This window comes from Oncorhynchus nerka, linkage group LG15 (genome assembly GCF_034236695.1).
Source record: "Oncorhynchus nerka isolate Pitt River linkage group LG15, Oner_Uvic_2.0, whole genome shotgun sequence".
Classification (NCBI taxonomy): domain Eukaryota; kingdom Metazoa; phylum Chordata; class Actinopteri; order Salmoniformes; family Salmonidae; genus Oncorhynchus; species Oncorhynchus nerka.
In genome coordinates, this window is record NC_088410.1 from 76,393,754 (window position 1) to 76,408,751 (window position 14,998).

Genomic DNA, 14,998 nt, shown 5'->3' on the forward strand with positions numbered 1-14,998 from the left:
TACATGGACATACTATAGAGTCGGCTGAGTGTTTACATGGAGATACTGTAGAGTTGGCTAAGTGTTTACATGCACATACTGTAGAGTTGGCTAAGTGGACATACTGTAGAGTTATACTCTGCATGGACATACTATAAAGTTAGCTGAGTGTTTGCATGGAGATACTGTAGAGTTGGCTGAGTGTTTACATGCACATACTGTAGAGTTGGCTAAGTGGACATACTGTAGAGTTATACTCTGCATGGACATACTATAAAGTTAGCTGAGTGTTTACATGGAGATACTGTAGAGTTGGCTGAGTGTTTACATGGAGATACTGTAGAGTTGGCTAAGTGGACATACTGTAGAGTTATACTCTGCATGGACATACTATAAAGTTAGCTGAGTGTTTACATGGAGATACTGTAGAGTTGGCTGAGTGTTTACATGGACATACTGTAGAGTTGGATACTCTGCATGGACATACTATAAAGTTGGCTGAGTGTTTACATGGAGATACTGTAGAGTTGGCTGAGTGTTTACATGCACATACTGTAGAGTTGGCTAAGTGGACATACTGTAGAGTTATACTCTGCATGGACATACTATAGAGTTAGCTGAGTGTTTACATGGAGATACTGTAGAGTTATACTCTGCATGGACATACTATAAAGTTAGCTGAGTGTTTACATGGACATACTGTAGAGTTGGATACTCTGCATGGACATACTGTATAGTTGGATACTCTGCATGGACATACTGTAGAGTTGGATACTCTGCATGGACATACTATAAAGTTGGCTGAGTGTTTACATGGAGATACTGTAGAGTTGGCTAAGTGTTTACATGCACATACTGTAGAGTTGGCTAAGTGGACATACTGTAGAGTTATACTCTGCATGGACATACTATAAAGTTAGCTGAGTGTTTACATGGAGATACTGTAGAGTTGGCTGAGTGTTTACATGCACATACTGTAGAGTTGGCTAAGTGGACATACTGTAGAGTTATACTCTGCATGGACATACTATAAAGTTAGCTGAGTGTTTACATGGAGATACTGTAGAGTTGGCTGAGTGTTTACATGCACATACTGTAGAGTTGGCTAAGTGGACATACTGTAGAGTTATACTCTGCATGGACATACTATAAAGTTAGCTGAGTGTTTACATGGAGATACTGTAGAGTTGGCTGAGTGTTTACATGCACATACTGTAGAGTTGGCTAAGTGGACATACTGTAGAGTTATACTCTGCATGGACACTATAAAGTTAGCTGAGTGTTTACATGGAGATACTGTAGAGTTGGCTGAGTGTTTACATGCACATACTGTAGAGTTATACTCTGCATGGACATACTATAAAGTTAGCTGAGTGTTTACATGGAGATACTGTAGAGTTGGCTAAGTGGACATACTGTAGAGTTATACTCTGCATGGACATGCTATAAAGTTAGCTGAGTGTTTACATGGAGATACTGTAGAGTTGGCTAAGTGGACATACTGTAGAGTTATACTCTGCATGGACATACTATAAAGTTAGCTGAGTGTTTACATGGAGATACTGTAGAGTTATACTCTGCATGGATATACTATAAAGTTAGCTGAGTGTTTACATGGACATACTGTAGAGTTGGCTAAGCGTTTACACTGACATACTGTAGAGTTGGCTAAGCGTTTACACTGACATACTGTAGAGTTGGCTAAGCGTTTACACTGACATACTGTAGAGTTGGCTAAGCGTTTACACTGACATACTGTAGAGTTGGCTAAGCGTTTACATGGACATACTGTAGAGTTAGCTAAGTGTTTATATGGACATACTGTAGAGTTGGCTGAGTGTTTATATGGACATACTGTAGAGTTGGCTAAGCGTTTACACTGACATACTGTAGAGTTGGCTAAGCGTTTACATGGACATACTGTAGAGTTAGCTAAGTGTTTATATGGACATACTGTAGAGTTGGCTGAGTGTTTAGATGGACATACTGTAGAGTTGGCTGAGTGTTTACATGGACATACTGTAGAGTTAGCTGAGTGTTTACATGGACATACTGTAGAGTTGGCTGAGTGTTTACATGGACATACTGTAGAGTTGGCTAAGTGTTTACATGGACATACTGTAGAGTTGGCTGAGTGTTTACATGGACATAATGTAGAGTTGGCTGAGTGTTTCCATGGACATAATGTAGAGTTGGCTGAGTGTTTACATGGACAGACTGTAGAGCTGGCTGAGTGTTTACATGGACATAATGTAGAGTTGGCTGAGTGTTTACATGGACAGACTGTAGAGTTGGCTGAGTGTTTACATGGACAGACTGTAGAGCTGGCTGAGTGTTTACATGGACATAATGTAGAGTTGGCTGTTTACATGGACATAATGTAGAGTTGGCTGAGTGTTTACATGGACATAATGTAGAGTTGGCTGAGTGTTTACATGGACAGACTGTAGAGCTGGCTGAGTGTTTACATGGACATAATGTAGAGTTGGCTACACTGAGAGTCGGTCAACTGTAAACAAACTCTCACTTAACTCAGTGATAAAAAAAGAACAGCAAAACAGCTGATGTTTTCATTTACAGCAAGGCCTGCAACAGAGAACAGATAAACCTAATTGGGGTAAAATAATCCTGCATTCCTCCTGGATGAATCTCATTCCTCCTGTTCTGTTCATCCGTTTGTCTGCTGCACACATTCACACTAATGCGATTATGGAGCTAATTTCCTGAGTTACTTTCCTCGCCATTTCACACATCACAGTTATGTGGCCGCAGAGAACAGCCCACTTCCCGCATGCCCTCTTACCCCCTGTTCCCCCTCAGGCCCCAGCTCAACCGCAGAGACAGTCACACACAGGCACACAAACACACACAAAGAAACACAAGCATAGTGACCTTTACAAGCAGCACAGAGAGAAGGCCCCAGAGACAGTAACACACACACACACACACACAAAGAAACACAGGCATAGTGACCTTTACGAGCAGCACAGAGAGAATGAAATGGCCCACAGAGGGCTATATGAGTTCTGGATCATTAACGCGTTAGCACGTGTGCCCTAAACTCACACATGCCAGGTTCAATGGGCCCTCCAAAGCTCTCAGCTGAAGACAAGCAGAACACTACTGTACAGTAGCACCACCAATCATAAATCAAATCAAATAAAATCAATTTTACTTGTCACATGCGCTAATTACAACCTTACCATGAAATGCTTAGTTACAAGCCTTAAACAACAATGCATAATTAAGAAATATTAACTAAATAAACTGAAGTATAAAGAAACTAACACAATAAAATAACAACCATATACAGGGATTACCGGTACCGAGTCAATGTGAGGGGGTACAGGTTAGTCGTGGTAATTGAGGTAATATGTACATGTAGGTAAGGGTAAAGTGACTATGCATAGATAATACATAGTGAGTAGCAGCAGTGTAAAAAAACAGGAGGTCAATGCAAATAGTCCGGGCAGCCATTTGATTAACTGTTCAGCAGTCCTATGGCTTGGGGGTAGAAGCAGTTAAGGAGTCTTTTGGATCTAGACTTGGTGCTCCGGTACAGCTTGCCGTGTAGTAGCAGAGAAAACAGTCTATGACTAGGGTGCCAGGACTATTTGACCATTTTTGGCCTTCCTCTGACACCGCCTGGTATAGAGGTCTTGGATCGCAGGAAGTTTGTCCCCATTAATGTACTGGTCCATATGCACTACCCTCTATAGCGCCTTGTGGAAGGAGGCCAAGCAGTTGCCATACCAGGCGGTGATGCAACCGGTCAGGACCCATACCAAATCTTTTCAGTCTGCTGAGGGGGAATAGGCATTGTCGTGCCTGCTTCAATACTCTCTTGGTGTGTTTGAACCATGATAGTTTGTTGGTGATGTGGACACCAAGAATCTTGAAGCTCTCAACCTGCTCCACTATAGCCCCGTCGATGTAAATGGAGAGTGCTCAGCCCTCCTTTTCCTGTAGTCCACAATCATCTAATTTATCTTTCTCACGTTGAGGGAGAGGTTGTTGTCCTGGCACCACACTGCCAGGTCTCTGACCTTCTCCTCCCTATAGGCTGTCTCATCATTGTCGGTGATCAGGCCTACCACCGTTGTGTCGTCTGCAAACTTAATGGTAGTGTTGGAGTAGTGCTTGGCTACGCAGTCGTGGGTGAAGAGGAAGTAAAGGAGGGGACTGAGCCCCTGAGCAGCCCACGTGTTGAGGATCAGCATCTTACCGATGCATGGAAAACCCAGCCAACTGTATATTATCCATGTCGTCGTTCAGCCACGACTCATTGAAACATAAGATATTACCGTTAAAAAATAAATAAATTACCCCCTTTTTTTACCCCAATTTCGTGGTATTCAATTGTTTTTTAGTAGCTACTATCTTGTCTCATCTCTACTATGGCACTATGGTGTTGAACGCTGAGCTGTAGTCAATGAACAGCATTCTGATGTAGGCGTCATCTGTAGATCTGTTCGGGCGGTAAGTGAATTGGAGTGGGTCAAGGGTTTCTTGGATGATGGTGTTGATGTGAGCCATGCCCAGTCTTTCAAAGCACTTCATGGCTACGGACGTGAGTGCTACAGGTAAGTAGTCATTTAGGCAGGTTACCTTGGTGTTCTTGGGAACAGGGACTATAGTGGTCTGCTTGAAACATGTAGGTATTACAGACTCAGCCAGGAACAGGTTGAAAATGTCAGTGAAGACACTTGCCAGTTGATCAGTGAATGCTCTGCGTACATATATCCTGGTAATCCGTCTGGCCTTGTGGCCTTGTGAATGTTGACCTGTTTAAAGTTATTATGCACATGGGCTACAGAGAGCGTGATCACACAGTCGTCCGCAAAAACTAGTCCTCTCATATGCATGCTTCAGTGTTGCTTGTCTCGAAGCGTGCATAGAAGTAATTTAGCTCGTCTGGTAGGCTCATGTCACTGGGCAACTCGCGGCTGGACTTCCCTTTGTAGTCCGTAATAGTTCACAAGCCCTGCCGGTGTAGTAGGATTCAAACTTAGTCCTGTATTGATTACAGGGATTACTTATAAGTGTCCGAGTTAGAGTCCCGCTCCTTGAAAGCGGCAGCTCTACACTTTAGCTCAGTGCGGATGTTGCCTGTAATCCATGGCTTCTGGTTGGGGTATGTACGTATGGTGGGGACGAAGTCATTGATACACATATTGATGAAGCTGGTGACTCATGTGGTATACTCTTCAATGCCATCGGATGAATCCCAGAACATATTCCTGTCTGTGCTAGGAAAGCTGTCCTCTAGATTAGCATTTGTATCATCTGACCACTTCCGTATTGAGCGAGTCACTGGTAATTCCTGCATTAGTTTTTGCTTGAACGCGTATCTGTGTGAGCAGTAAAGATAGTGTAGATTTTTTTTCTTTGGATGCACATGATACATGCTGGTAGAACTTAGGTAAATGGATTTAAGTTTTCCTGCATTAAAGTCGCCGGCCGCTAGGAGCGCCCCCTATGGATGAGCATTTTCTTATTTGCTAATGGCCTTATACAACTTGTTGAGTGTGGTCTTAGTGCCAGCATCGGTTTGTGGTGGTAAATAGACAGCTATGAAAAATATAGATACAAATTATCTAGGGAAATATTGTGGTCTTCAGTTTATCATGCGGTAATCTACTTCAGGCGAGCAAAACCTTGAGACGTATTTAATATTAGATTTTGCGCACCAGCTGTTATTGACAAATGGACACAGACCACCACCCCTCGTCTTACCGATGCATGGAAAACCCAGCCAACTGTATATTATCCATGTCGTCGTTCAGCCACGACTCATTGAAACATAAGATTACCGGGTAAAAAAAAAAAATATTGCCCCTTTTTTTACCCCAATTTCGTGGTATCCAATTGTTTTTTAGTAGCTACTATCTTGTCTCATCTCTACGGCCTCAGGAGAGACGAAGGTTTTGAAAGTCCTCCGATACACAACCAAACCAAGCCGCACTGCTTCTTAACACAGCGCCATCCAACCCGGAAGCCAGCCACACCAATGTGTCAGAGGAAACACTGTGCACCTGGCAACCTTGGTTAGCGCGCACTGCGCCCGGCCCGCCACAGGAGTCGCTGCGCGATGAGACAAGGATTTCCCTACCGGCCTGGGCGCGAACCCAGAGTCTCTGGTGGCGCAGCTGACGCTGCAGTACAGCACCCTTAACCACTGCGCCACCCGGGAGGCCTGATATTACAGTTTTTAATGTCCCATTGGTAGGATAGCCTCGAACGGACCTCATCCAGTTTATGCTCCAATGATTGCACGCCAATATAATGGAGGGTAGAGGCGGGTTACACACTCGCTGGCAAATTCTCACCAGGCACCTGGATCCTTCCCATCTGACTCATTAAAGCAAAAATCTTTGTCCAGTTCGAGGTGAGTAATCTCTGTTCTGATAACCAGAATCTCTATTTGGTCATAAGAGACAGTGGCAGAAACGTTATGTACAAAATAAGTTACAAACAACGTGAAAAAACATAAAAAATAGCACAATTGTTTAGGATCCCGTAAAACGGCAGCCATCCCTTCTGGTGCCATTGATCTCATATCTGCTCAAGAAGAGAATACTAAACCTTTTGACACCTCTGAAAGGTAGACATGTTTAAATTCAACAGCCAACAAGACCCTAAAAAAGTGTCTTGATAGTGAGTCTGAGTCTTACCGAGGTAGTTATCGTCTTCTGGTTTCCCTGAGTAGCTGTGTTGACGAACATCAATATTTGTAGCACCACTGGGTATTCTCACCACTTCGTTGTATCCTGCAGCACAACAAGCAGAAGACAACTCAACGTCTCTGAGTGGACATGACTAAGTTAGTGGGTGAGAATATAAACTGGGTGGTTAGAGCCCTGAATGCTGATTGGCTGACAGCCATGGTATATCAGATCGTATACCACGGGTATGACAAAACATTTATTTTTACTGCTATAAGGCACGTCAGGGGTTTGTGATATATGACCAATATACCACGGCCAAGGGCTGTATCCAAGTGATAAACTTGGATTAGCTAACACAGCGTGCCATTGGAACACGGGAGTGATGGTTGCTGATAATGAGACTCTGTACGCCTCTTTAGATATTCCTTTAACAATCAGCCGTTTCCAGCTACAATAGTCATTTACAACATTAACAATGTCTACACTGTATTTCTGATCAATTGTATGTTATTTTAATGGACAATGTGCTTTTCTTTCAAAAACAAGGACATTTCTAAGTGACCCCAAACTTTTGAACAGTAGTGTATAATGGGCTAATGAAAAGCTTTCAGTGACCCTTTTCAGCCATTGTGATGATACATAGTTTGGATACCACGACTGGCCCTAGGCTCACCGTAGCGCACCATGTTGAAGGTGCCTGCCATGGTCTTACACGAGGAGTTGTCACCACCACACACACCACACTTATCTCTCCTCGCCTTGGAATTCAACACATGGTCACATCCCGCTTGCTGCACAGGTATGAGAAGGAGAATGGAGAGGTGGTTAATGAGGAAAAGGAAGTGGAGGAGGAAGTGGAGGAGGAAGAAAAGGAGAAGTCAGATGATGAGAGGGAGGGAAAGGGGGGTATAGGACAGGAAAGGATAAATATCCAACTTGTGCTACAACATAAAACTCATCACTCTCACTTTAATTTGCTTGGCAGATTCTCATTGATAAACATTGATGCAGCTAGGATTTTAGTATTTGTGAGATAATGTAACTAGAGTAGTGGCATTCTTATGAAATCCTGTACTGTACTCTGCAACACTCTGCTAGCCTGCAGGGATAAAAACCATATGACCTAAGAAAATAGTTGCCTAATACACAGAACCTAACCCGGTTAAGTGTGTTAAGTCCATATCAGTGTAACACATCTGAAAGGAATTCTCTATCGTAAACAGCACCAAAGTGAAACTCTATTCTGATATAGTTGGGTTTAGTTCAAGTTCCCTCTAATAGCGACCTCTGTGATCAATATTCTTCACATTTGAAAATAATGTCATTATCTTATTACTGTTATGAATGGTATATTAGGTTAGCTGTCAGACTGAAGCTGTTAAAGGCTGTGTGTCAGTCTCACCCTGCACAGGCCCTGTACACAGATGTCGTTGGTGTCGGGGCCACATGGCGTGCCATCGATGACCCGATCCCTGAGCTGATAGTAGGCGGTGCTGCCAGCCACCCTGCAAAACAGCTTACAGCGATCCTTCATCTGAACTACAGAACAGGAGAGGAAAGGGAAATGGTGAAAACAGTCCACTGACCACATTAAAGGGGCTAATGAATTCAACCATATGGATGCTCTAACAAGTTTACTTAGCGTCCTCAAGCTGGATCACATTGATTCACTGAGCACTCAGAGTGCTTTGAGCACATCTACAGGAAGCCTGAGTTTACTTACAGCACATTTCTAAAGGTCTAAACAGTCCAGTGCATATAGAGATTTTTCTCTGTGTTAGAAAGATGTAAAAACTAGAAGGTGTCAAGAGAGAGATGTTCTTACTTCCGCTGTACTTGGGTACCCAGCGCACATTAGGAGGTAGACCGTTGATGTTGAAGTGCCGGCCGTCAAAGGCTGCACACTGCTCCTCTCTGAAGTCTCTCTTCTGCTTGGAGCAGGGCTCTGAGTTACATGAGCGGAACTTCATCCTGCGCCCCACACAGTACTTCCCCCCGTTCTTGGGCCTGGATGAAGGTGGTAAATAAATACATAGTCAAATCTTGTACTTTAGGATTGATACGGAAATAATTAATTTAAGGAGCCTTGATGGTATGGTACATTGACCACGGCAGCTCCAAGGGAGACACAGTCCAGTAGATGTGCATGACTACAAAGGCTGTGCTTACATGGGTTGGTTGCACTCCCGGTCGGCGATTTTGATGCCCCCGCCACACGTCCGCGAGCAGGAGCCAAACGGAGACCAGCCTCCCCACGCCCCCTGCACTGGCGTGGGATCGTGCTCTTTGGTAATGCACTGGCCATGTTTACAGTGCTGTGGAGAGAGAGAGAGAGAGAAGAGGGGAGAAGAAGAGCATGAGATAATGAAACCTTAGCCCGCACACTGGCAACACATCTATCTGAAAGTACTTCACAACCTCCTTTGATGTTAATCTGGGAAAAATTACAAAACGAATGGAAAAAGACGGAACCCAAAAAGACATCCATTATAAATGTGTCTGTCTGAGGGTAAGTGAACTCAAAGGGGAAGATATGTTTCAGGTTATAGCGGAGTATCCATTTTCGTTGGCAACAACAACTGCATTGTAAAAGGCGGCAGCCTCAGTGTTGAAGGGTTGAGCAGGTTGGTTGGTTTGTGTGCAGGAATAAAATGTGTAAACAGAGCAGGCTCTGAACATGTGTGCTGTGGGACCTCAGCTCTTTTATGTCAGACAGACAGCCAGGAAGTGAAGAGTTTGGAAGAGGGCCTAATTAGAAGCAACACTAAACCAGTAATGGATAGGGAAATCTCCCCAAGCCTCTATTCACAGCTCTACCATAAGCCTATTACTGCCTCATAATAATACCAGCTCTGGAGAAAACAAATCCATCCTAACCCAAGCTCCAAATATGTTTGAACAAATGAGGGATTTGGAGCAACTACCACGTGCGCCCCACTCATGTTCAATTATGAGTTTATATCGAGTTGTCATTGGTAGATTGATTTTGTGGCAGGCTTCTCTGAACTTGTTGTTTTATTTTGAAATGTGTGCTTTTGATTAAATAATAACAGATTTTATAGTCATGAATCATTCAAATAGCAGCAGAAACAAAAAAAGTTCAAATCAAAGTTTCCTTTGTGGTTATTTATGGGGTGTTTTTGACAGTTCATAACATTGAACATTTCCAGTATGCCCCAGCATAGTGATTAAGCTGGCTTGGGGTGTATGTGAGTGTGTTTGTATGTTCATGCACAGGCAAATTAAACTATTTGATTATCTCTCTCTCTCTCTCTCTCTCTCTGTGTACACACTACATAAGTATCTGGTGCTAGTCTCTCATATTTTCCCACTTTTAATTTGATCTTTCTCTTTATCTCACCCTCTCCAATTATCACAATCTGTCCAGTTTCTTCCTTCTCCCTGTCAGATCCCTATATACTGTGGTAGATCTCTCTGCTACTTACCTTTCCTGGAGAGCACTCTGTTCCGTCGGCCCAGGGCATGTGTTGGGTCCTGCAGCCCCTCTGGGCCCCCTCTGGGCTGGTGCACCACAGCCTGCGGCACTGGACCTGGAGAACACACACTGTTACCATTCCCCTGCCTCAGCCCCATCCACAAACACAGACACCGTGCTGTATACTCTTGTATCTCTTACAAGGTGTGTTACCTTTAAACAAAACCTGAAACTAATCCCTGAGAAACATCAAGCCAAGTGGCTTGCAGGGCTTCACAGGAGGTGTAGCATGTAAACAAAATATGTAACACATGCAGAAGGCCTAGCTGAGAGCCAACTGGGACAGCAATTGGATATTACATAACAGATTAAGGTGACTCTGGTATAGAATGTCTGGAGCCATAGACTACAGTAATGTAGGACTAGACAGTGAACTGAGTGTCTGGGTACTTTCTCGTCTTTGACAGACCAACGTACAAAACATGACATTTTAATTTCGCATGGTGCATTCTCTTACCATATATGGGCACACCTGTGTCCCCGGCCCAAATATCAATTCACATTGTTTATTGACATTGTATATCCGTCCAGGCAGCTGCTGTGACAGACTGTATGGCCTAGAAATGGGCTCATCAAGTAAGCACTCTCCATACCCTGTGCTATTAAGAAATAAAAATAAAATGACTTAAACAAAAAACAAAAAAAACAAAGACACAAGCAGACAGAAAACACACTCAGTACAGGTGGACAGGCAGCATTCTGTACAATAACAGAACCACTACTGTAATGTATGTACAGTACTACAAGGCTATTGCTATGAAAACAATACCTGGCGCTCTACAAACAAACATATCTGGAAGTATTACAAATTCCAAACATACACTCACAACACAGAAGTAATATTGTTTCCCTTTAACCCAGAAATGTCCAGATACCAGTTTTGATTGAATAGTTAACTGGTCATTTAACCCTTACTGCGATAAGAGCCTGGTGCTACTAACGCTATCGACAATAACACTTCTCCATAATGACATGAATGTCTATACTAGAAAACAATGTCCTTTACATACTCAAGGAACTCTGTGATGTATTTCCTGCTACACTTGGACCACATCCAGGGGTTAGTGTAGTGGTTGAGTGTGGGTGCCATCACATGCTGCTGTATTTTAACCCCCTCCTCTTTGCACTTGTTGCTGTCATCATGGGGCATGTTGAATCTGTCAGGGGGCCAAACCACAATTGAGAACATGTATTCACCACAACACACAGGTCTAACCCTCTAACCCACCATCAATAAACCTACATGTTTGGCTGATTGCTAAGCTAACTACTAAACCTCATCCTTTAGGCAGCAGATTGATAACACAGAGGGTTAACTGACTGAGCTGGTTGGGGTTAACATTAGCAGCTGGTCTGTGCCGGGGCCAGTGTACTCACACATGGCCCAGTTCATGGGCGATGGTAAACGCAGTGCTGAGTCCATTGTCCTCACTAATACTGCAACTTCTGTATGGATCACACACTGTACCCAGCTCTGCAAGCCCTGCAAACCAAGAGTATAATCATCATCATATTTGTTATTAGAGCAATGTCATCACCTTCATCATCATTACATTGTCATTAGCACCCTAAAAAGCAGCATCATATAATAAATACATCAATATTATGATGAAACTGTCACCAATCAAACGTTATGTTGCAGTCTATATTGCATGTGTCTAGAGAGCTCCTCTTACCTAATGTGTCACACTTGTCCCGCGCTCGACAGATGTCCTGCCTGTGAAGAACACACAGATGGAAGTTATGTCACTGGTTTCACACCCCAGAATCCCATTGCACACCAGAGAATAAATAAAATACAACATATTACAGGGACTTCTGGGGGTAGCCCCAACCGTGGCTCGAAGCTAGGACTGTCAACACAACACTTTAGCCGTTACCCCGAGAGATGGTGATGAGAATGGCTGTGTCGCGGTAGCAGTTACAGCATACCTGGTGTTGAGAATGGCTGTGTAGTGGTAGCAGTGACAGTGTATCTGGTGATGAGAATGGCTGTGTCGTGGTAGCAGTGACAGTGTATCTGGTGATGATAATGGCTGTGTCGTGGTAGCAGTGACAGTGTACCTGGATATGAGAATGGCTATGTCGTGGTAGCTGTGACAGTGTACCTAGTGATGAGAATGGCTGTGTAGTGGTAGCAGTGACAGTGTATCTGGTGATGAGAATGGCTGTGTCGTGGTAGCAGTGACAGTGTACCTGGTGATGAGAATGGCTGTGTCGTGGTAGCTGTGACAGTGTACCTGGTGATGAGAATGGCTGTGTTGTGGTAGCAGTGACAGTGTACCTGGTGATGAGAATGGCTGTGTCGTGGTAGCAGTGACAGTGTACCTGGTGATGAGAATGGCTGTGTCGTGGTAGCAGTGACAGTGTACCTGGTGATGAGAATGGCTGTGTCGTGGTAGCAGTGACAGTGTACCTGGTGATGAGAATGGCTGTGTCGTGGTAGCTGTGACAGTGTACCTGGTGATGAGAATGGCTGTGTTGTGGTAGCAGTGACAGTGTACCTGGTGATGAGAATGGCTGTGTCGTGGTAGCAGTGACAGTGTACCTGGTGATGAGAATGGCTGTGTCGTGGTAGCAGTGACAGTGTACCTGGTGATGAGAATGGCTGTGTCGTGGTAGCAGTGACAGTGTACCTGGTGATGAGAATGGCTGTGTTGTGGTAGCTGTGACAGTGTACCTGGTGATGAGAATGGCTGTGTTGTGGTAGCAGTGACAGTGTACCTGGTGATGAGAATGGCTGTGTCGTGGTAGCAGTGACAGTGTACCTGGTGATGAGAATGGCTGTGTCGTGGTGGGAGTGATGGTTCTCATCTTGGTGATTTTGCCTCTGTTGCCAGATACAGAAGTTCTTTAAAGTGGTCTGTGCATTGAAGGAAATGGTAGGGCCATCCTACAGTAGAGAGAACAAGGGAGAGGTTTACAGTACTGTATTGTGCTTCTGGGGCTGATGAATGACTGCAATGCATTGTATTTCTCTGAAAAGGATTAGGATTAGAGTTAGTGTTGTAATCTTACCAGCTCATTGTTGATTATGACTAACTTCACAATCACAATGTTAATGAGATTTCCAATGCTAGGATCCTTGTAGATGGAAGACACCTGAAGGAAAAGATTATAGACAGAAAAATCTACCGTTTTTTTTTTTTTTACATCTAATACATTTCATTATCCAACATTCATCAAACCCTTTAGGAGTGTACTCAATCAGTGGTTCAGACATTCAAAATCAACATGCAGTTTTAAGGGGAAGAAAACCTGGTCTCGGTTGTCTTGTTTTAGAGGTGTATTATGGCTGCACTCAGATCCTGTAGCGAATGCAGACTGCCAAGATCAGAAGATAGGCCAGGCTAGCTACCCCCTAGGTTCTCAGCCATAGACTCCTGAGGAGGCCTTTATATGAAGTGGCCAGGAATATTCCGTCTATGTGACATACCTGAGCTTATTTTTTCACTTTCATCAAAGCTGTCAGACAGGTAAACCTCATGCTGCCCCTCTCCTGACCGTTCGAACATGTTTGTTTACTCCTGCCATGGGCCTTACCCTCTGAGCCCTCCGCCTGCTGCCCATGGCCTGGGACACAACAGAATACAGCCACACTCCCCTACAATCAAAAAGGCTGGCTGGCCATTGGGAGGGTGGTTAACTGAGCAGAACTTACGATGGACATTAACGTGAGAATGTAGTGCTGAAGGTTGCTCCCGTGATGTTCCACCATCTTGCTGTCTGCCACCACCATGACTTCTACAAAGCGGGGATAGGAGAGGAAGCGCTTTGATCTCCTGTGAGGTCCTGAGTCACCGCCGCTTTCATTAGCCGGCCGTCTGCTGCTCTCTCTTTCTGATCTGGAGAGGGGATTGGCAGAGAGGCTCTCCAGGTCATTCAGCATGTCGCTGCTGTTGGCAATCGGACGTCTCCTCACCTTGTCCCTGTTCCTCTTGTGTCTGTGTTTATGTCCTGGAAAATAGATGGTCAGATGAAAATAATACTCTCAATATAAAACACAAGCTTATTCTACAAGCTTGTATGACAGACTATTGCATTTATCAGACAATAAACTGTCATTCTCTTCCTAGAAAGTAGGGTTCAGTGGTATCCGTTCCTGTCCCATACTGAGCTCTACTGTATTAACGGCAGTGCACACAAGGGGCGGTATTTCTTTCCAAGCGTAATTTGTTTTGACGCACCAAAAAAATGTTAGCAGCAGGGATCTTCATACAAGCTTGATCTGACAAGCTAGCCACTTAACTAGCAAGTTAGCAAACCAAATGCATAGCTGGAGCCCTGAGCAGGAGATAATTTATTTGGCAAATCTTAGATAGTTAACTTAAGCAGTGGAGTAGCACGCATTCCCAGAGCTTTTTATGGCCACAATACATTTTTGATTTTTAAATAAATTGTTTTGACGGTATTGAAAACAATAACGTCAGTATATCAAAGTACCCCCGATATACAGTATATAGAGTATACCGCTCAAGCCTACTTGAAAGCACAGTTTTTCTGCTACTGCCAGGGGATGCTTGTGAATGCATACAAAGTGAATATGCTACTGCTGTTTGTATATTATTGCTGAATGAATGAGACAAAACAAATGTGTTTGAGGGCCATGGGCCTGGAGAGAGAAGGAGTGGGGAGGAGAGGAGAGGAGGAGAGATGAGGGGGTGGGTTGCATTCACTTTAGGTAAGTCTGGCACTTGGCCAAGCACCAAAGATGGAGCAACGCTCCAAGATCTCAAGGAGGAGCACCAAGGATGACTCAGGGTGACTTCTGAGTATGATTTTAATCTTGACATGACAACCAAATGTAATGGAGTAGCACAAATACCACTCCACTCTCCTTTTCGACCCAGTCTAG

General features: G+C 44.0%; 1 protein-coding gene across 1 annotated transcript in view; it reads right to left on the reverse strand.

Moving 5' to 3' along the window:
• Window positions 1–14,998, reverse strand: part of LOC115143319 (A disintegrin and metalloproteinase with thrombospondin motifs 9-like) — a 44,349-nt gene that overhangs the window by 20,467 nt on the left and 8,884 nt on the right. The window contains exons 4-16 of the mRNA XM_029683600.2: window positions 13,805–14,100; window positions 13,162–13,245; window positions 12,912–13,036; window positions 11,820–11,860; window positions 11,521–11,626; window positions 11,154–11,300; window positions 10,601–10,742; window positions 10,094–10,198; window positions 8,817–8,962; window positions 8,473–8,654; window positions 8,050–8,186; window positions 7,321–7,438; window positions 6,654–6,749 (exon numbers count right to left, since the gene is read on the reverse strand). Of these exons, the coding sequence (XP_029539460.1) occupies window positions 6,654–6,749; window positions 7,321–7,438; window positions 8,050–8,186; window positions 8,473–8,654; window positions 8,817–8,962; window positions 10,094–10,198; window positions 10,601–10,742; window positions 11,154–11,300; window positions 11,521–11,626; window positions 11,820–11,860; window positions 12,912–13,036; window positions 13,162–13,245; window positions 13,805–14,100 (1,725 nt within the window). The remainder of the gene's footprint in view (window positions 1–6,653; window positions 6,750–7,320; window positions 7,439–8,049; window positions 8,187–8,472; window positions 8,655–8,816; window positions 8,963–10,093; window positions 10,199–10,600; window positions 10,743–11,153; window positions 11,301–11,520; window positions 11,627–11,819; window positions 11,861–12,911; window positions 13,037–13,161; window positions 13,246–13,804; window positions 14,101–14,998) is intronic.